General features: G+C 50.7%; 2 protein-coding genes across 2 annotated transcripts; one reads left to right on the top strand and one right to left on the bottom strand.

Annotated features, from left to right (window-relative positions):
* Nucleotides 1-1,941: 1,941 nt before the first annotated feature.
* Nucleotides 1,942-11,753, bottom strand: TRUB2 (TruB pseudouridine synthase family member 2). The gene is made up of 8 exons (XM_082843630.1): nucleotides 11,608-11,753; nucleotides 10,998-11,129; nucleotides 9,139-9,213; nucleotides 7,940-8,001; nucleotides 6,735-6,816; nucleotides 4,197-4,269; nucleotides 3,540-3,676; nucleotides 1,942-2,282 (listed from the first exon to the last, which is right to left on the bottom strand). Exons 1-8 carry the CDS (start codon nucleotides 11,714-11,716, stop codon nucleotides 2,035-2,037), a joined length of 918 nt encoding a protein of 305 aa, XP_082699756.1. The 5' UTR covers nucleotides 11,717-11,753; the 3' UTR covers nucleotides 1,942-2,034.
* Nucleotides 11,754-11,912: 159 nt separating this feature from the next.
* On the top strand, nucleotides 11,913-21,555 carry COQ4 (coenzyme Q4). Its single transcript, XM_082842654.1, has 7 exons — nucleotides 11,913-12,233; nucleotides 12,333-12,464; nucleotides 13,552-13,648; nucleotides 14,174-14,276; nucleotides 19,322-19,451; nucleotides 20,062-20,155; nucleotides 20,685-21,555. Exons 1-7 carry the CDS (start codon nucleotides 12,164-12,166, stop codon nucleotides 20,854-20,856), a joined length of 798 nt encoding a protein of 265 aa, XP_082698780.1. The 5' UTR covers nucleotides 11,913-12,163; the 3' UTR covers nucleotides 20,857-21,555.
* The last annotated feature ends 187 nt before the right edge of the window (nucleotides 21,556-21,742 follow it).

The following is a 21,742-nucleotide window of genomic DNA, read 5'->3' as shown; positions in this document are numbered from 1 at the left end:
AATTCTTTAGAAGCAGATTTTTTCCCAATTTTATATTTTGATACAATCTCAAATGTTTGCTTCCTATAAACAGAATTTAAACCATAACATTTTGCCTTATCTAGTGTATTTGTTCTGTCCGTGAATTTTTTGTTCTGTAAATAATTCTGAAATGATTTAGAATATATGTATCCTTGTTTTTAATCAAAACAGACCTTAGGTAAAAATTCATTTTCCAAGATTTTTACAGACATATTTACCTAACTGAAATTAAAAAAACAACTTTTGACTTCTCAAAAAAATAAAATAAAAAGGAGGCAGAGAAATGCAGCAACTGGAGAGAGATGGAAGGTTAAGAAAGAGTATGCTTGTTTTTCTGTGTGGAGCTTTTTTGAGGGTAAAATATACATAAAATACACATAAAATTTACCATTTTAAGCGTCATTAAGTGTACAATTTGGTGGCATTAAGTACATTCACATTGTTGTGCAACCATCACCACTGTCTATCTCTATATCTCTTTCTGCCTTGCAAAGCTGAAATTCTGTACACATTAAACAATAACTCCCCACTCCCCAGCCCCTGGCGACCACCATTGTGTTTTCCGTCCCAGTGAATCTGGCTACTCTAAGTACCTCATATAAATGGAATCACACAGTATTAGTCTTCCTGTGACTGGCTTATTTCACTTAGCATAATGTCTTTAACGTTCACCCATGTTGTAGTAGGTGTCAGGAACGCCTTCCTTTTTAGGGTTTGAATAATATTCTGTTGTGTGGATAGACCACATTTTGCTCATCCATTCATCTATCGATAGACACTTGGATTATTTCCACCTTTTGGCAACTGTGAATAATGCTGCTCTGAACATGGGTACACAAACATCTGTTTGAGTCTGCTTTCAGTTCCTTTGGGTATATACCCAGAAGTGGAATCGCTGCATCATATGGTAATTCTATGTTTAATTTTTTGAGGACCTGCCATGCTGTTTTCTGTTTGTTTGCTTTTAAGATAGGAGATTAAATAGCATGTTTGTATTCTGGTGGAAATTATCAAATAAAAAGGAGGAAATTGGGCTTCCCTGGTGGCGCAGTGGTTGAGAGTCCACCTGCCGATGCAGGGGACGCGGGTTCGTGCCCCGGTCCGGGAAGATCCCACATGCTGCGGAGCAGCTGGGCCCGTGAGCCATGGCTGCTGAGGACCCTTAGTTCCCTGACCAGGGATTGAACCCGGGCCACGGCAGTGAAAGTGCTGAATTCTAACCACTGGACCACCAGGGAATTCCCCGGGGCAGGAATATTTCAAATGTTGATACATACTACCAAATTACTCCTAAAAGGTTACACAGTTGTATATTCCTACCAACAGTACAGATTGCCCATCTTCTCACATCCTCCCCAATACTGGGTGTTATCTTTTCTTAATTTGTTTGAAAGGCAAGGAAAAGTCATCTCATTTTCATCTGAATGTCTTTCATTATTAGAGAAGTTGAGCATCATTTCAGGTTTACTGGCCATTTGGATTTCTTTTGCTGTATAAACACACAATTCATGTCATTTGACCCATTTTCTTGTCATCTTTTTCTTATTGTTTTATAAGAGCTCTTTATATATTATAGATATTAGTTCTTAAGTATATAACAAATATTTTTATCAGTCTGTCATTCGTTTAACATCTTTTCCACTGTACAGAAGTTTTTTTCTTTTTAACTAAGCCAAGTCTGTTGATCTTTTTTTTTCTTTTGGCCGTGCCATGCAGCTTGCAGGATCTTAGTTCCCTGACCAGGGATTGAACCCAGGGTCCTGGCAGCGAAAGCACCAAGTCCTAACCACTGGACCACCAGGAAAGTCCCTGTTGGTTTTCTGTCACGTGTTAAAAAGCTCCCGCCCACCCCCCACATTCTGCACAGTCATCAGTTCTGGCTCATGAACAATTCTTATCTTTATACACCCACCGCTCCCCCAGCAGCCTGGCCTTTCAATGTCCCGCATGGCTCTCCAGCCCCAAGGCAGAGCTTGGCCCCTCGGAGTCCCAGGGCCAGCCTGGACTGAAGGGCTACTGGGTGCCCAGCCCCGGCCTCAAGTTCTTCTCCAGCTCTGCTGCCACTCGGGGTGCTGCGGACTGGATGGCATCCTGGATGCTGGGTAGGTCCCATTGGGTCCTTAGGAGGGCATCGTCCAGGGTGAAGAAACCATCGCGTGTACGCCGCACCTGGGTGCAGACAGCGGTGCTCTTCAGTTCCAGGCCGATTTCGTGCACCAGCCTTCGCAGCTGCTTCTGCGTCTCATGCATGCACTGCACCTCTGCCAGGGACACACAACAGAGGTGGTGGTCAGAAGCACAGCCTCTGGTGTCCGCTGATCTAGATCCACACCCCTTGAGACCTCCTGGCTATGTAATAACCTTAGCAAGACAACTTACTTCTCTAGGGCTTTGTTCTTCAAAGTGTAGCCCAGGGTGGGTCCTGAAAGTTTGTTAGACATGCAGAATCTCAGGCCCCACCCAGACCTGCTGAGTCATAATTTGCCTTTTTTTTTTTTTTTGGTCTCGCAGCTTGTAGGATCTTAATTCCCCAACCAGGGATTGAACCCATGCCCCCCTGCAGTGAACGTGCGGAGCGCTAACCACTGGACCACCAGGGAATTCCTAGAATTGGCCTTTTAAGAAGAATCCCAGGTTGGGAATTCTCTGGCGGTCCACCAGTTAGGACTCAGCGCTTTTACTGCCGGGGCCTGGGTTCAATCCCTGGTCAGGGAAGTAAGATCCCGCAAGCCATGTGGCATGGCCGGGGGGCGGGGGGAAAGAAGAACCCCAGGTGATTGTGGGCAGGTTAAAGTTCGCAAAGTGCTGCTCTAAGGCTTGGTTTGCTCATCTGTAAAATGAGTGGTTGTGAGGAATCTAAGAGATAATTTCTATAAGGCACTTAGCATCAGAAGAGTCTTGGTCAGCACTCGAGAAAAGGAGCAAGATAGCACAGAGAGATCAGCTCGGTGCTTTGTGACCACCTACAGGGGTGGGATAGGGAGGGTGGGAGGGAGACACAAGAGGGAGGAGATACGGGGATATATGTATATGTACAGCTGATTCACTTTGTTATAAAGCAGAAACTAACACCATTGTAAAGCAATTATACTGCAATAAAGCTGTTAAAAAAAAAAAAGAAAGAAAAGGAGCAAGGAGCCCTCGTTAATACGATAAACAAAGAAAGAAGTGGTGGTCGGGTTGCTGAGTTGGGTGGGATCCGGGAGGGGAGAGTGGTGTCTGATGCCGCACAATGACTTGAAACACTGGGCGGCTCTGGAAACGAGCCACTAAATATAATCTCTGCTTGTTAAGGTCTGGCTTCAAAGGGGGACTTGGCAGGAGAGAGGACATCATTTGTTCTGTGTGCTGTGTGATCAGCCAAGTCCAGCCTGAGGCTAGGAAGGAAGTCGGCCCGGGTGCCTTGGCCAGCGGAGCCTAGGGCTCACACGTGCTGGCCTCTGCAAGGGCCTTCCACAGTGACCCCCCCAAACCCAGGAGCCCGGTGGCACTGCTCCCAACTTCCTGGAGCAACTTACCTAAGAGGAATTCTGGAGGCGCAAACTGGAGGCATCGGATGCCAGTTACCAGCATTGGGGACTTGTTCATGGGCCGGAGCACGCCGCTCACGGCCATCTCATAGGCCTCCTGGGTCTGTAGGTCAACGTTGGAGTACCTGGGGATCAGGAGGCACCAGAGTGGGCAGCTGACTGCCTACCCCTGGCCCTGCCCTATTCATGCCTTTCCTGAAGCTCTTCATTCGCTTTCCACCTTCCCTGCCCCTCTAGCCACCTTTGCAGCAGCCTTGTTCTGTCCCCTCCAATCCCTAACTGCAGGCTCTGACCCCCTCTCACACTCTCCTTGGCTTCAACGGTCATACCTGTGTTGACCACTTCCGCCCCCTGGTTCTGTGCCGTGATGGTGCGGACCCCTAGCTCTCCTCTCCCTTAGCTCATATACTCCCTAGGAGGCCAGCTGGGATCTCTTGTTCCCCTTGGTCTCCCCAGGGGCTGGCCCAAGACCCAGCACAAAGAAACACTTCTGCAGGCTGTGAAAGGAATGGGTGCTTGTGTCTGGTTTTGGAATTTGCCCCAGAGTAGGCGGAGCCTACAGGGAGCCTTGTGGGCAACTTCTTGCCCTTCCAGCACTTCCTTGAGGGTCCCCTTTCAGGGAGGTGTGGGTCGGGCCTCACTTACATCACCAGAGCCTTCTGATGGGAACCTTGGATCAGGGACAGGATTCGCTCCAGCTTCTCTCTGGTCACGTGGTCTGGAAAAGCCAGGGGATGGTCAGCACACAGGTGCCCACTGAGGAGGCAAAACTGGCAATTTCCCTTCCCACAAACCAGCCCTGTCCTTGGAACCTAGATGGGGTCCCAGAGCATCCTCTGGTCCCAGGGTTCCCATTTAGGGGGTTCAGAGTCCTTTGAGAATCTTATGAAGGCTGTGGACCCACTTCTCAGAAAGATACACATGAACTCAACATTTTGAGGACATTTTCAAGGGGCTCACACACCTCAAGTTAAGAACACTTCCTTCTGGAAATGAGGCTCCAAAGATGTAATGTGATTTGCCCCATATTCTTTTTTTTTTTTTAATAAATTTATTTTATTTATTTTTGGCTGTGTTGGATCTTCGTTGCTGCACACGGGCTTTAGTTGCGGTGAGCGGGGGCTACTCTTTGTTGCAGTGTGCAGGTTTCTCATTGCGGTGGCTTCTCTTGCTGCAGAGCACAGGCTCTAGGCGTGCAGGCTTCAGTAGTTGTGGCTCACGGGCTCTAGAGCACAGGCTCAGTAGTTGTGGCGCAAGGCTTAGTTGCTCTGCGGCATGTGGGATCTTCCTGGACCAAGGATCAAACCCGTATCCCCTGCACTGGCAGGAGGATTCTCAACCACTGCACCACCAGGGAAGCCCCTTGCCCCACACTGTAAGCCTGGTCCCCTGAGCCCCAGTCTGGGGTTTTTCAGGCCAGGGACACCAGGAGGGAGGGTGCCATCTGTCCAAATGCAGAAATGGGTGGCAAGAAGTGGGAGTGGCTCCTCTGCCTGCTGGTCCAACCAAGTGACTGTGGAGCAGGCAGCTGCAAAGCCTGGGGATGCCCACGGACTGCAGGGAGGCCGAGCCTGCAGGCCAGCTGGGGCAGCCACCAACTTCTGACTCCACAGGCCAGAATCTCTGGGAGCAGGTGTGGTAACTGACTAAGGCCTGGCCAGCTGGGAAGGGCCTGGGCCTCTCATCCCTTCTGTCTGGTTTCATTCACGCTGTTGCCTTATCTGAAGGCGCCTGCTGCAGCCTCCTCCCCACTCAGTTACAGCCCAGCTCAAATGCCGCCTGCTCCAGGAAGCCCCTCTTACAGCACGTGGCTTCTTCCTTCTGCACCTGGGTCTCTTTCCCAGCACTTAGTTTTCTTTAGTGTTTATGTCATTATTATTTTATTTATTTATTTTTTTTGGACCCAGGCCCCGCCAACCAGGGACTGAACCCAGGCCCCGTCAGTGAAAGCGCACAGTCCTAACCACTGGACCACCAGGGAAGTCCCTATAGTATTTACTTATTTATTTAAATTTATTTATTTTTGGCTGTGTTGGGTTTTTGTTGCTGTGCGCGGGCCTCCTCTAGGTGTGGCGAGCAGGGGCTACTCTTCGTTGTGGTGCGTGGGCTTCTCATTGCGGTGGCTTCTCTTTGTTGCGGAGCACGGGCTCTAGGCGCGCGGGCTGCAGTAGTTGTGGCTCGTGGGCTCTAGAGTGCAGGCTCAGTAGTTGTGGTGCATGGGCTTAGCTGCTCCGCGGCATGTGGGATCTTCCTGGACCAGGGCTTGAACCCGTGTCCCCTGCATTGGCAGGCGGATTCTTAACCACTGCACAACGAGGGAAGTCCTATTTTTAATTATATAATCAATACAAGAATCTTCTTCAAAAAATTTAGATCAACACCAACAAACATCTCCCCTCCTCCAAATTCTGGCTTCCTCCCTCTCAGAAGTGTCAACTTGGTAGTTGTCTTTAGACATTTTTTGGATGTTGACACGCACATACAAGTACAAATATATAGAGAGCACTGCTTCGCCACATGTTTTTAATCTTCTCCAGGAGACGCAGAGGTGTGTGTCTGCTCTCCCTGCTAGACTGTGAGGCCTAAGATTGGGGACCCCATCTGATTCATCATATGCCTCCGGCCCCTGCCCCCAGTGCTTGGCACGTGGTTGGTGCTCAAAAAACGTCAAATAAGCAAATGCAACAGATCATATAGGACGTCTAAGAACATGGGGAGAGTGAGAAATGAAGAATAAGCCATCCATCCACCCACCCATGCATCCACCCGTCTACCCATCCATCCATCCATCCATCCATCCATCAATACAGCACCTCCCATGTCCCAGGCGCTGTGTTGTGTGTGACCACAGGAGTGGAACTACACAGTTCCTGCTCTCATGGTTGACATTCTGGTGGGGAGACAGATATTAAATAATCACTAATCATTAGTTGATTACTTTTCTGACGGTACACTGAAACCACTTAAGGAGGTAACATTTAAGCAGAGCACAGGGGAGCACAGGGCATTCCTGGAAGTCAGACTCACACGTCCGTGCCAACAGCCAGCCCCGGCTTGGTGTGTCTGAGAATAACTGAGCGGGGGCCCTCACAGCCCACGTCAGGGTGAGGAACCAAAGGAAGCAAATGAAGAGGCAGCCGCGCCCGCCCCTCCCGCCCGCCCTGGACTCCCGTGGGCTCTCACCATACGTCGTCTTCTCCACCAGCCGCCCGTCCTCACAGAAGTCGTCTGTGGCTTTGCCCAGGAGGCCGTGCACTGTGTAGTCCTGCGAGGACAGGGAGAGGGAGGTATGATCAGCCTCTCGGCTCTAAGCCGCCATGGCAAGGAGGGAGATGCGGCCCAGCAGCTCAGGCCCCCGAGGCGCTAGACTGAGGCTGGGGGGCCCTCTGGTCTCCCCTCAGGGAGTTCAGGTGCTCAGCCCCTGCCCAGCTGCCCCTGGGGAAGGACACCCTACTTCCTCTCCTATGACAGCAAGCATCAGAAGCCTGCGAAGGGTGCCCCGAGCCACCCTGCAACAACCCCGGGCCTCCACACCTCTCCACTTCTGCCCAACCTGACAACTCATAATGCCAGGCCCCTCCCAGGATGCTCTGTCAGCTTCTCTCTCCCCTCCAAATTTGATCTGTGCAGCTGCCTGCCTCTGCGTCCAATAACAGTAATGACGATAACAGAGAGGACGACAACAGTGACATCGATTGAGCATCCACCACGTGCCAGTGGCTGTGCTGAGCACATTACATATGGTCACTGACTAAATATTCAAAGCAACCGCACAGAGGAGGTACTACAATCACTCCCATTTCAAAGATGAGGAAACGGAGGCACACGGATGTTAAGTAATTCACCCAAGGAGACAGAACTGGCAGAGTGGTACAATCTGAGTTCTGAAGCGAAAACTTGGCTGCAGAGTCTGTGCTCTTAACCACTGAAAACACGGGCCTTCTAATGTGGCGTCTCCACACATGATCGTGATGCCAGACCCTGCAGCCCAGCATGGATGTAAGCTTCCTGACACCCAGACGGTGTCAGACAGAACCAGGTTCAAATCCCAGCTCTGCCCCTTAAAGGCTGTGTGACCCTGAGCAAGCGTCGTCTCCTGCGCCTCATTCTCTCATCTGTAAAATGGGTTAACAACAGATCCCATTTTACGGGGATGCTGTAAGGCATCCACAAGGGAGTCCGCGTACAGTACTCAGCACAGAGTAGCCAGCATGCGATGATGCCAGCTGTCATTATGATGTTACAGCCTCCCTTGGTACATGACCCGAAAACAAAATGCTTGCTGATGGCCTGGGTATTCTCCATGGAATCATCTCTGCTTCAGAATCATACCAGTGACCCCCAGGGAAAGGGCTAAGGGATAAGCAGGCCGTCCCCAGCCCCCGTACCTTGGTGAGGTGAGCGTTGTACATGTCGGTGAGGAGCCTTCGTCCACGTCCCACGCCGAGCACTGAAAGGCACCCAGCCTGGTCTCACACCTGGGTCCCCCTTCCTGTTCCCCTGGGCCCTCCAACCCTCACCCCCTCCAGCAGAATACTCCCACTTCCAAGGTTGTGGAAGCCAGCAAGGAGGCAAGAAGAGCTTCTTCTACAGGGAACAAGTGAGCTCCTCTGTGCATATATGAAAATGCAGATTTCCGGGACCCACCCATATATACTGACTCTGACTCGTGTTGGGGTAGAAGCCTAGGGACCCTTAGCAAGCTCCCTGGGGTCCTGATGCACTCAGAAGTAGGAGACCACTGGCCCAGTCACACAGACCTGCATTCACATCTGGGGTGGCTCTAAGCATGTCCTTTAACCTCCTTGGGTCTCAGGCTCCCCATCAGTAAAATGGGGATAAAAATACTATCTGATCCCTGTGGGTGTTGTGATGATCGAGGCAATGCACACAAAGGAAGAAGCCGGCAAATAAATAGGGGCATTGTGGCCACTCCCTGCCTTTCCTCTGGTCTGTGTCTCCCTCTGGCTGAAGGAAAGAATGACCATCCATCACTCCTGGAGGGAGCGCGGCATGAGATCACGTCCACCTGCCTGTGTCCCAGGAAGCAAGACAAGTTGCTGTGACTGTTGTGTATGAAGGACGTGGCCGCCGCCTGACCCTGGGGACACAGATGGCTCATGACTCAGGGCTTTGTGTGTCCAGCTCCAGCGACATCCAGAGCCCAGCCGGTGGGGCCAGGGTCACACACTTGGCTACCCCATGCAAGCGATGATGGTTTTCCCTCTCTGGTCCAGGGACATTCACTAGACACATGACCCAGGATGAGTTACCTATGCTCCTGGAAGCCTTACTTTCTTCCTAAAATCATATGGTATCTACCAAATGAGGTCATTATGGTGAATGCATGTGCACAAAGAGTTTCAAACCACACGTCACAGGCAGGAATCACTTGATAAACGTGGGTGATCACGACTTCCCCCTTCCCACCAGTCACCTCTCCAGGGGATCAGACTTGGCAGGAATCAAGGGAGTGAGGCAGTAGCGGGAAATGGCTGTCAGGTTAGAAATGGTCTGCACTCCTGGGAGCTCCCCGATCCTCTCCCAAGCCTCTATCATTGCACCCCAGGCTCACCACACCACCTACCAAGCACCCCAGACGCCTGGGCATCCAGTCGGTGCCCCATGCCAATCTTCAGGCTGGTGAATGCTGGTCCACGTACTGGAAAGAAACAAACGAGGTCCTTTTCCTCAAAGAATCCAGCCTCCAGGATGGCTCTGGGCTGCATGGTGACCTCATTCCTAGAATGAGGTCCAAAACCAGCATCAGGCTGGACTTTCAGGTTTCCTCACCATGGAATTTGGGGCCCAAAACCACTTCTTCAGTTTCTTGGGCCCAGAGAAAGGGCAACCCAGGGGGCCTGTTAAGTCCATCCATCACCATTCCCCCCATGAGACACTTTGAGTGGACTGGGCAGAACACTGGAATCAAGACTGGGGGGGTTCCCTATCCAGCTCCTGTGGAAGGAGAGTCCTGGCCACTCTCCCAGGGAGAAAATGGAGGCTGTGAGCTCCTTAAGGCAGGGGTCTGGGTCTGTGTGTTCACAGTTCTGCCCCCACAGCCCAGAACTCACTGACTGCTCGGGAAATAACCCATTTCCCGAAAGAATGAATGACCCATCAAATTAATATACATTAAGTATGTATAGTTTTTTTGTATATCAGCTATACCTCAAGAAAGCTGGAAAAAAAAATGAATGAATGCAGGAATGAGCTAGATGCTTTTACACTTCTGCAGATCAAGAGGAACCTGGGAGACCAGTATGGGGCGGTTAAGAGCCTACTGAGTCCAGGCTACATGACTTAACATTAGTCAACACTGAGCATCAGTTTCCTCATTTGTGAAATGGGACTAGGACCCACCTCACAGGATTCAGTGGGGTAGTATTTGGAAAAGCCTAACACAGTACCCCGTACAGAGTAGGTCCTCAACACATCAGACTTGTTATTGTTGTTACACTGTAAACTCACTGATCACTTCTCTCCAAGGGGTTTTAGAGGTTCCTGGTCAAGCTCCTCAGCCCTCCTATAGAGCCTCCCCAACGCATGCTTTAATCATGTCTAATGACAGGGGCTCATTGTCAGAACTAGTTTCACTGTTGGGCAGGTTTGTTGACTATAGTAAGTCACTCTTCACAGACCCAGAGTACAGACTTGTGGTTGCCAAGGGGGAGGGGGAGGGGGGGAGGGATGGATTGGGAGTTTGGGATTAGCAGATGCAAGCTATTATATACAGAATGGGTAAACAACAAGGTTCTATCATATAGCACAGGGAACCATATTCAATATCCTGTGATAAACCATAATGGAAAAGAATATGAAAAAGAATGTACATATATGTATAACTGAATCACTTTGCTATACAGCAAAATTAACACAACACTAAATCAACTGTACTTCAATAAAATAAATTTTTTAAAAAATCACTCTTTCACAGGAGCCCAAAACTCCCTCCTTATGACTTCTACCTGAGGGTCTCAATTCCTACCTGGAGTCCCAGAATAATAGAGGTCAACAAACTATAGTCCACAAGTCAAATCCTCAAGCCTGTTTTCTTTTATGGCCCACAAATTAAAATGGTTTTTACATTTTTCAATGGTTCAAAAAAATCAAGAGGATAATTTTCATGACATATGAAATTATATGAAATTCAAATATGAACATCCACCAGTAAAATTTTATTGGAACACAGCCAGGCTCATTGCTCTACATACTGTCTATAGCTGCTGCTTCTGCACTACGGCAGAGGTGAGCCTGCAAAGCCTAAAATATTGACTATCTGGCCCTTTCCAGGAAATTTTGCCAATCCCTGGTCAAATACTTCATCCCCACTGTGGCCCTACACTGGTTTGGGACAGAAGGAGTCTGAGCTCTGGCTAGGACACTGACTCTGGGCAGGGATTTCCTGGGAAGTGACATCCAGGCCCCTTCCTGAATGTGCTTTACCCAGCGGATGGTCGATGAGGGTGGGCACACTGGTGGCTGTGAGGGTCAGCTCCTTCTCTTCACTGCCTTCCACGGGGCCCAGCAGGAAGCGAACACGATGTTCAGAGGCAGGACGCTTCCCAGCATTGAGACCTGAGCACACACAAGTAAAGAACATCTTGTCGATTCTGTCTGAACACCGGGGGTGGGGGATAGAGGGACAGGTAAGTATGGAAATGTAGAAGACAGATGAAAGCCCACACAGCGCCTAGTACAGAGTAGGTCCTTAACACATTATCCTTGTTATTGTTGTTATACTGTAAACTCACTGACTACTTCTGTCCAAGGGGTTTTAGAGATTTTCTACTTCTGAAAGCAGAAGTTAAGAAACAGACTTGGGTTTAAATTCTGACTTTACTACTTATTAACTATTTATGACAACGGACAATACTGAGTCTGTTTACCCATATGAACACAGGGGAAGGCGAGGAGTGTATAGAACAGTCGATTAGGAAACCGCTCTGCCCAGACGACTAGGTCACGTGACTTTATTTTGCAGCAAGGATCAGAAGCGTAGATGACCTCCCGGGAAAATGGGAGCGGGATCGTGGGTCTCGCTAGAGGCACTCACCTTTCAAAAGCTGCAGCTCCACGGTATCGCGCAGATGCTTCCACTTTAGTCCCGGGGGCTTGTAGGCGGCGAAGAGCCCATGCAGCCGCGCCAGGCCGTCTAACCCCATGCCTGAAGCCCTTGTCCCGGGCTCGCGGAAGAGCTGAACCCGGACGGAAGTGCCTTATGGTCCCGCTCCCAAATGTGGTCCTTCCAATGGGCGCCGCCATGTTTCACAGCCGGAAGAGGTTCTTGTATTATTGTCCTCGGGGAAAACGTGCTTCCGAGAAGGGAGTAGGGTCCGGAGCTGAACCCCCAAAGCTAGCGGAGCTTACTTGGAGACACTTTTTGGGGTTAGGTGAAACGGGGGGAATTTTATATCTGTGGAAGTAGGTTGCCTGGGTTTCCTCATACTTAGAGACCTTCCCTGTCCGTGCTATCTGTCCCGCATAAAAGGCCCTACTTAGCGCAGTAGGGATCGAGTCCTTGTGACTTCTGCGCGTCGTCGCCAAAGGAGCTTGAGGAGTCGGCCTTGCCCCGCCCATCCTCCCTGGGAAGTCCTACAGTGTCCGCTGCCATGAGGACGCTGTTGCGCGGGGTCCTGCGCCCGCTCCGCGCGTTCCGAAGCCGTCCCTGGCCCGCTGCAGGCAAGTGGTGGGGCCGGGAAGGAGTGCTGGGGACCCGCCACGTCGCTGTCCCCCCCACCCCCCCGCTCCTTTCACCGCGGCTGTTTTCTTTCCCCGCAGATGTGCCCCTTCGAGCCACGAGCCATGGCACCGGCCTGCTCTACCCCGAACACATCCCCACCTCCCCGCTGCAGAAGGCCCTGCTGGCCGCGGGCTCTGCTGGAATGGCGCTCTATGACCCGTATCGCCACGGTAAGGCAGCCCACGCCGGCGCTTCCTTGGGGCGGCTTGGGGTCTGGGCGCGCCCTTGCCTTGCCTTGAAAGCCCGGGGAGGTCCCGGACACTGTCAAAGCCTCCGTTTGCTTTGGGTAACTGGAGACTAGACTAGGCCAGGGTACCCAACCCTGGCTGCACCTCATAATCACCCGCAACATTCATAAAAATGCAGATGCCTGGGTCCCACCCTAAACTTACTCAATTCGAATCTGCCGGGAGTGGGAGAGGAGGGGAGGGGAGGGAGGAAGGGGCGTGGAATCTGAGCTTCTGCCTTTTTAAACTTAAAAAGTTTAAACTTTTTAAACTTCCTAGGAGATTCTGTCATCCAGCCACACTGAGAACCTCTGGGTTAGATGATTTATGAGGGCCCATCAAATTATAACATCCCATTAGCATCTTAGATAGTGCATGGCATATAATAAATGCTCAATAAATGTTTGCTGGATGTTTTAATAGAGCATTTTGGGATCCTACAGTGTTTTTCTCATCTCCTCCAGGATTCTTAAGTCTGGAAATTACTGTTACTCCTTCTAGTAAAAACGCTAATGCTAACTGCTCACTGAGCCCTTGTTTTGCTTACTCAGTGTGCTGTTTTATATGAATGTTGTGATTGATTTTTCGCATTAACCCTATATGAAAGGTATCACCTGCGCTTCACAAATTAGGACATTGAGGCTTGGAACTGTGAAGCAGTTTGCACACGGTCACCTAGATAGTGATCACACCAGCCCTCAAACCCAGCACTCTCTGATACCAAAGCCTATACCCATCCATGGAGACATGGTATTCTGTCGTGATGATGGATGTGGAAGTGATTTATGAACTCTTTAGAGCACTGTGCTAACCAGAGCCATCTCACCCCTGAAACTAACAACCATGGTAGTAACTATAGATATATTGGGCTTTTACTGTGTGCCGGGTGATTCACTAAGTGTTTAACTTGAACCTTCATGACTAAGAGGTAGATATTCTGTTTTATCGTGTAGGAAATTAAGGCTCAGACCAGGTCAGGTAACTTACCTAAGATCATATTCTCCATTTGTCCCCATTTCTTTCCTTTCAGACATGGTTGCAGTTCTGGGGGAGACCACAGGATGCCGTGCCCTGAAGGTCCTCAGGGACCAGATGAGGAGGGATCCAGAGGGTGCCCAGATCCTGCAGTAGGTCCCAGCTGTGCCTGGGGGATTGAGGGCGTTCTTTGGGGATTCTGATCTCTCTGGAGTCACGTTGTGTTCCTCTAGAGAGCTCTTCTTGATACCTTGGCCATGGATGATTGCACAGGCTGGGCACTGCCCAACTCCGTGAGTGCCATTCACATAGACACTGTGATGACCCCTGGGTAGTGCAATATGGTGGCCTCAGCCCAGTTCCAGCAACAGGGCTCTTGTGCCTTCACTAAGGTCCCATAACATATGCTGCCTATAACCCCCACCCCTCAGTGCCCTTTGTGAATACCCTGATCACATCTGAGGCCTGTTTACCTAAGGCAGGAACCATAGCCTTAGCTTGTGGTAGTCTCCTCAGTCCCTGCCACTGGCCTGGCCAGTAGTAAGTGCTCCATTAGGACTTGTGGCCCCATTGCTGCTCTCTTCCCCTTCACCTTTCACACCCTTGATCTAGTTGGACCTTTCACCTGCCTTTGCTGGTGCCCTCCCAATACCTGAGTCCTGCCTTCTGCCCCACAGGGAGCGTCCCCGGATCTCGCTGTCCACCCTTGACCTGGGCAAGCTCCGGAGTCTGCCTGAGGGCTCCCTTGGCCGCGAGTATCTCCGTTTCCTGGATGTGAATGTGAGTTTCCAGCTTCTGTGCATTTGGTAGTCACCAGGAAGGGGAGAGGAATGGCACAGGAGTAATGTCCTGAGGAAGGAGGAGCCTGAGCTGCCAGCATGGGCAGGAGTGCCTTGCAGTCTCTTGCGCCAAGGCTTTGTCATTCTCTGTGGGACAGGCAAATGGGCCGGGAACATCGCTGCGAGCAATTACACTGGCCAGCACTTATTAACCTCTTACTGCGTGCCAGGTGCCAGGCTCATACATGATCTCACTGAATCCTCCCAACAACCCTGCCAAGTATGTTCTATTATTATCTCCTTTTATTTTTATTTATTTTTTTATAAATTTACTAATTTATATATATTTTTTGGCTGCAGTGGGTCTTCTTTGCTGCGCACAGGCTTTCTCTAGTTGCTGCGAGCAAGGGCTGCTGTCCATTGAGGTGCATGGGCTTCTCATTGCGGTGGCTTCTATTGTTGCGGAGCATGGGCTCCAGGCGCGCGGGCTTCAGTAGTTGTGGTGCATGGGCTTAGTTGCTCCGCAGCATGTGGGATGTTCCCGGACCAGGGCTCGAACCCGTGTCCCCTGCATTGGCAGGCAGATTCTTAACCACTGCGCCACCAGGGAAGTCCCCATCTCCTTTTCGTAGATGAGGAAACTGAGGCCCAGAGCAGTTAAACAACTTACTGATTTCACAAGCCAGTATTAATGGAGGCAGTATTCAAACCCAGATTATGTTCTTAACTGTTGCATTGTGTCCCCCTGTTCTAGAGACAGTGTCTTCCCTGGGTTTGACAAGTGTGGCACTCTCCAACCCCAGGCAGAGAGGACAGGGACTGGGGGGCAGAGTCCCATCTATCAAGGGACTCATTCATTTGTTCAGAATCGGTCATGTGCCATCCATTGTTCCAAGTGCTGGGGATACAGTGGCAAACTAGACAGACAATGTCCTGCCCTCATGGAGCTAATATTCTAGCTGGGGAGGTAGACTATAAAGCAGTAAAAGAAGGAAATTTTCATATACAAATTCAGGCAAAATATTTATTTAGTACTGTTCTAGCGGGTGGTGCTGTGAGGACAGCAGTCAACATGATAGAGGACGGGGCGGAGTGGGGGTGGCAGGTGGCCACTTCTAACAGGGTGGTCATGGGAGGCCCTGCTGGGGAGACTTGGAAGATGGGGAGGAGCCAGTTCTGAGGAGAGATGGGGAACCGCATTCCGAGCAGAGGAACTGGCAAGTGCAAGGCTCTGTGTGGTTAGGAAAAGGAAAACTGTCCAATGTGGCCAGTATGACCTTAGAGGAGTGAGTTGGGGGGAAGCAGGCAATGGGCTGGGAGGTCAGCCTGGCCCAGCCAGACCCTGCCTGCCACGGGAAGTGTTACCCGAAAACTGCGTTTGCCTCTTGGTGGGGGCTGAGCCAAAAGAAACAATCAAGCCAAAGATGGGGAGAAGGAAGGATTTATTACTTGCAGCAAGTAAGGCGAACACTGGGGAGCTTTCCCAAAGCAGTGTCTGTTAACAGCAAAATTGGGGAAGTTTTAAGCTAAGGGTATATGCGTATTCATAAAGGGGCTTGAGCAGAGGAGAATTCAGCATAGAATTGGGGCAGAGGTCAACGAAGTCCAAGTGTTAGTTGATTGAAGTCAGGAGGGTCAGGAAAGGTCAACATCATCATTTCTTAGGTACTGACTAGTCCGGGATCTTAGCATGTAGTTACCATCCTCCACCTGGGTGTGGGCCTTAGTTCCTATAGAAAAGCTTAAAGATACACATCAGATTGTTATGTATATTCTTTGAGGAGGAACGAGGACACTGTTTTATTGCTGAACTATTGGGGGTTTTTTTTTCATTTTTATTTTTATTTTATTATTTATTTATTTATTTTTGGCTGCATTGGGTCTTCCTTGCTGCACACGGGCTTCCTCTAGTTGCGGCGGGCGAGCGAGGGCTACTCTTCCTTGCAGTGCACGGGCTTCTTTTCGCAGTGGCTTCTCTTGTTGTGGAGCACGGGCTCTAGGCACACAGGCTTCAGTAGTTGTGGCACACGGGCTCAGTAGTTGTGGCTCACGGGCTCTAGAGCACAGGCTCAGTAGTTGTGAAGCACAGGCTTAGTTGCACCACAGCATGTGGGATCTTCCCAGACCAGGGCTCGAACCCGTGTCCCCTCCATTGGCAGGCAGATTCTTAACCACTGTACCACCAGGGAAGTCCCTGAGCTATTGTTTCTTGACTGCTTTTCCTCTGTTCCTGCATTCCTTTATTCCTTGAAGATCATTAATTACTGAGACCTGTTGAAGGGCAAGCATTTTGTGTCTAGGCTTAGGTCACAAAATGGCTTAGGTCAAAATGGCTTCTCTAATGTCAAGAATGCCATGCCTCGTTCTTTTTCTCCAGGGATCCCCTACCCTATCTGCTTAGAGACAGAGTCTGTATTTTGTAATAGAAGCAATAGGAAGCCATGGAGTTTTCGAGCAGGGTAGTAACATGATCTGATTTATAGAAGGACCCAAGGATACAGCAGGGCACCTTCCCTGTCCCTTCCCCTCCCTGCCCCAACACAAATACTTCCCATCAAAGCGCCTCTGTCAAGTGGCTCTCCAGTCCAGCTGCAGGAGCCAGCCAGGCTGGAGGAGGTGAAGGAGTGAGCAAAGGTTGCTCTAGAACTGGGTTTCTCAGCCTTGGCCCTGTTGACTTTGGGGGCTGGATAATTCTTTGTTGTAGGGCTGCCCTGTGCATTGTAGTTTGTTTAGCAGCATCCCTGGCCTCTACACACTCGACGACGGTAGCATTCGCCCTCCCAAGTTGTGACAACCATAAATGTCTTCAGACATTGCAGATGTCCCGTGGTGGACAGTTGAGAACCCCTGCTTTAGGAGATTATTGTCCCTGAGAAAATAATCTGTTCCCCATACTCTCCCGAAACTTGCCTCTGCCCCATTTTATACCATCACCCGGAGAGTTCACCAAGATGCAAGTTTATTTCATCAGTGGGAAACCCACAAGGGTGACCTGCTCCAGGTGCCACCCAGGAATGGAGAATCTTCTGAAGTTCTCCTAGAGCCTTTTGTCCTATTGTTGTGGAGGGTATGGGACTGCCAAGGCCCCCCTGGGTTCGCCTTGTTCAGCCACAGCCTTAGTTGTGGTAACAGCCCTAGAGACTGTGACACTTCTGGAGCCTGGAAACCAGCAGCCCACACACCGTAAAAGAACACCTTTGTCCCAGCAGAGCTTTAGATCAGAGTTCAAGGTGAGGCCACCCTCCCTGAGGCTGACTCAGAGGGGTGGGTGGTTGTCCTTGTGGCATCAAGATTACGGGCATGGGCTCTGGCGTAGCCTGAGTTAGAAGTCTGTCTTTCTTCCCAGCTTTAAAGCCCTGGGCAAATCATTTGACCTCTGAGCCTCAGACTCCTTATCCGAGGTAAGGAAACCTCATGTTTATCTTCCAAGGCACTTATATGGCTGATTAATAATGGACGCTAAGGCGACTGGCTTTGGAATCCAGCAGGCTGTGTTTGGAATCCTGACTCAGGCACTTGATTAGTCAGCTGTGTGAACTTGGGCAAGCTGCTTTGTATCTCTGAGCCTCATTTTTCTTATCTGTATCTGAGGCTCATAACAGTATCTACGCCCAGGTGGTCTCAGGGATGCAGAATGACGATATGTGTAAAGGACTTCATACAGTGCTGGCACATAGCAGGTACTCAATAAATGTAGGCCGTCACTGACCACCTTCAGCTTCACACAGCAGGTAGAACTCTGTAGAAGAAATTAGGACCTGGGACCCAATGAAGTCACAGACACAGACCATGGCACAGGGCCAGCAGCCCCAAGCAATAAAGGCATCAAATCCCTTGGCCTCTGGACAGGCTGAGGCCATGCTTTGGCACTAGGAAGACCAGGGTGTCCCTACTGTGCATGGGTGCTGCCAAGGACTCAGAGAGGGTGGGTAAAGGAGGACAGTTGCCATCCCTACCTGAGGTCAGAAAAGTGCCTGGGGCTGGCCTTTTACTCCTGCATTTAAGGTATGTTTATTCATCCAGGCCCTGGAGATAGAACAGTGAGCCCCCGTCCTGTGCATCCTGTGCTGCTGACAGCCTGCTGCAACACTCTTCATAGAATAGTGTGTAAGCCCCATAGGTAATCTGCTGCTAGCAGATAAATAAAAGCAAATAGAAACAGGTGGAATTAATTTCAATAAGATATTTTATTTAATCCAGCATACTAAAATGTCATTTCAACATGTAATCAATATTTTTAAATTATTGAGATTTCACATTATTCTCTTCATACCGTCTTCGAAATCCAGGGTGCACTTTACATGTACAGCACATCTCAGTTGGAACTTGTCACATTTCAAGGCTCAGTGGCTGCCATGATTGGCTGCTGTACTGGACAGTGCAGGTCTAGACGAGAGACGTTAACAATCACACGCACTAAACGTCACGATACAATCATGTCAAATGCCACAAAAAGGTACGGGTTGCTGCAAGAGACCATAAGATAGGTAGGAATTGTCAAGGTGAAGGTGAGTGGGGAGGGAAAGAGCATCCTAGGCTGGGAGCAGCTCATCTGACGAATTCGGGACTTTGGGTGCTTCTTGTTTTTTCCCCCCCATTTTATTTCTAATTGTGGTTTTAAAAAATAATAATAACCTAAGATTTACTGTGTTAACCATCTCTAAATGGGCAGTTCAACAGTGTTAAGTATAGTCACATTGTTGTGAAACCAATCTCCAGAGCTTTTTCATCTTGTAAAACTGAAACTCTATATCATTAAACAAACAACTCCTGCTTCCCCCCACCCCACCCCCAGGGGTTTCTTTGCCATAGATTCCAACAGGGTGTGTACATTATGTGTGAGTTGGGGTAGGCAAAGGGGGCGCCAATCCACCATATTCCCTGCCTGAGGACTCCCCTGTCAGCAGCTATGCACAGAAACAAAGTCCCCAGAGATTTTTGGTGGGGTTTGAATTTGGTGGGCGTGGTTGAGAGTCAAGGAGAGGCTGGCAAATTGGACCCTGGGAGCCATCAGGAAGGGGTCTAGGGGAGGTTCATGGTTGTCAGAGGGTCTCCCCAGACACCAGAGCGCCCACCCGGTTCGTGGACAGTGAGGAGCTGGCATACGTGATGCAGCGGTACCGGGAGGTGCACGACATGCTCCACACGCTGCTGGGGATGCCCACCAACATCCTGGGTGAGTGCCAGCCAGCCAGCTGCTGAGTGCATCCGGAGTGGGCGTGGGGCATGGGTGGGGCAGGGTGCTCCGGCCAGCGTGTCTCCCAAGTCTGTCTTCAGGGCAAGGGCAGGGCACACCTGTCCAGCCACCCACCAGTCAGCTGGCCCAGTGCCTCATTGTTTGCTTTACCCGAACATCTTGGTGCACCTGTGCCGCGCACCCCCTATCCTCCATCCCCACTGCCTCTTACGGCTCCTACACTGATGTAGCAGCATCCAAACACCAGGGCTCCCTGCCCTGTTCCGGTTGTTAGCTCCCTGCGCTCTGAAGCCCTCAGCAATTCCCTAAGGCTTGGAGTCCTCAGCCTGGCTTTCGGAGTCCTCTGCATTCTGACCCCAAGCTTCCTTTCCAGCCCTTATTTCCTTCTGCTCTTTCTTGCACCCTCTCCCCAACCCCAAGCCAAGTGCCCCAGGGCCCAGCACAGGCTGGGACTGGGCACTGCCGACCCCTAGTAGAGATTCGGAGCAGAGCAGACGCCTCACTGTGTCCTGCCCTGAGCGGCAGCATCACTGGCCTCTCCTCCTGGCCCCTGCTCACCTCCCACCCCATTCCCCACCCTGCCTGCCAGGGGAGATCGTGGTGAAGTGGTTTGAGGCTGTCCAGACCGGCCTGCCCATGTGCATCCTGAGTGCACTCTTCGGACCGATCCAGCTTAGTGCCCGGTAAGTTCTCAAGTGGTGAGGGGTCAGGGGAAGGCTCAGGGCTCCAGGAAATAGAGAAGAGCCCACAGCCTTTCTGAGCAGCCCCAGTGGTTCTCAGGAATCCAGGATGGGAAGAATGGGGCAGAGAGGTGAAACTGGCCTGGCACAGGGGCTCCAGGACTATGAATGAAGCCTGGACGTTTCATAGGACTCTAGGGTCTTTTGGGCCAGGCCTCAGTATCGGGTGAGAACAGTAGAGTCAGGGAACTGGGGGGGCCAGGGGGATGCAATCTGGCATTAATTTCTGGAGTGAGGTAGCCCTCGATTTAAAGCTGGGCTTTGGCATGTTCAAAATGTGTGGCTTTAGGCACAGGGCTTTACCTCACTGAGTTTCTGTTTCCTCATCTGAAAAGTGGGGATAGCAACTACCTCCTTCTTGGGTCTGTGTGAGGATTAACTGAGAAAATGCACGTCCACTGCAGGGAACGTGGTGTGCCCAGCACTCAGGACCTTATGTCTTTTGTCTTCTTTTTCCTCTGCTGCCCTACAGAAACCTGCAAGTGCTGGTCTCGAAGCTGATCCCATGGGCAGTTCAGAATGCGCGCAGAGCCCCGTGTGTCCTCAACCTGTACTACGAGCGGCGCTGGGAGCAGCCCCTGAAGGCTCTACGGCGGGAGCTGAGCATCACAGAGCCCCCCATGCACGTCCAGGGCCCAGCCTAGGCCCTGAGCCCCTGAGCCCCTGAGCCCCTGAGCCAGAGGGCCTGGCCTGGCTCCCAACCCCCCACCCATGCTTCCCCTGGGGGTGGAGCGCTCCTTTGCCATCACCTTTGAACACTGACCCTTGGACGCCACTAATCATAATTTATCATAACCACTGCTCAGTGGCTTTGAGGGCCAACTCGGGAGGGAGCAGGCAGTGGTGGAGCTCCTAGGGGAGCCAGGAGCTGCCCAAAGAGAACTGAAACAGGAGGGAAGGGGGCAGGGCACAACCTTTGAAAGAACAACAAAGCCCGAGGACATGACATAAACTGATTAAAACCAAATGGGTCCAAGATGGCGGACAAGTCAACTTCCACTAGTCCTTGAGCTTCAGTATACGCTCACTGCAGCACGTCATCAAGCTAAATGACACACCCCCAGGCGCCATGACAGTTCCAAGGATCCATAATGATCAAAAAGTGGGCTGTGGCCCAATTCCTGGAAATCCCTGCCCCCACCCAAAAATAGCTGGAACACTCCCCCCACTCATTAGCCTATGAAATTACCCACCCCTGTAAAAACTGGCAACCCACATACCCTGGGGCCTTTCTCGCCTTCTGAGGTGACCCACGCTCTGTCTGTGGAGTATGTTTCTCTAACTAAATCCACCTCTTACCTATCACTTTGTCTCATTGAATACTTTCTGTAATGAAACATCAAGAACCTGAGCTTCATTAAGTCCTGAAACCAGGTGTGTGATCTCAGTTGGAAGAGTGTGGGTTTTGGTCGGGTTCAAGTCCTGGCATGGGGTTCAAGTTCCAATCTGAGGTGCACGGTTTCAGAACCACGTATGCGTAGGAATCAGTTGTCTAGGCTCATGCCCGGATGGCTCAGGTCCACAACCCCT

The sequence above is a fragment of the Leucopleurus acutus genome (genome assembly GCF_964270905.1).
Source record: "Leucopleurus acutus genome assembly, chromosome: 7".
Lineage (NCBI taxonomy): Eukaryota > Metazoa > Chordata > Mammalia > Artiodactyla > Delphinidae > Leucopleurus > Leucopleurus acutus.
The sequence above is the reverse complement of the archived record's forward strand: the minus strand, read 5'-3'. Positions and strand labels throughout refer to the sequence as shown.

Excerpts from the sequence above, each read along its gene's own strand:
- TRUB2 (XM_082843630.1), bottom strand. The coding sequence starts at position 11,716 with ATGGGGTTAGACGGCCTGGCGCGGCTGCATGGGCTCTTCGCCGCCTAC. Across the intron at positions 9,214-10,997 it reads CCTCATCGACCATCCGCTGG|TACGTGGACCAGCATTCACC; the intron begins GTAAAGCACATT and ends GTTTCTTTCCAG. Across the intron at positions 6,817-7,939 it reads ACAACGCTCACCTCACCAAG|GACTACACAGTGCACGGCCT; the intron begins GTACGGGGGCTG and ends CTGTCCTCGCAG.
- COQ4 (XM_082842654.1), top strand. The coding sequence starts at position 12,164 with ATGAGGACGCTGTTGCGCGGGGTCCTGCGCCCGCTCCGCGCGTTCCGA. Across the intron at positions 12,234-12,332 it reads CCGTCCCTGGCCCGCTGCAG|ATGTGCCCCTTCGAGCCACG; the intron begins GCAAGTGGTGGG and ends CTTTCCCCGCAG. Across the intron at positions 12,465-13,551 it reads CTATGACCCGTATCGCCACG|ACATGGTTGCAGTTCTGGGG; the intron begins GTAAGGCAGCCC and ends CTTTCCTTTCAG.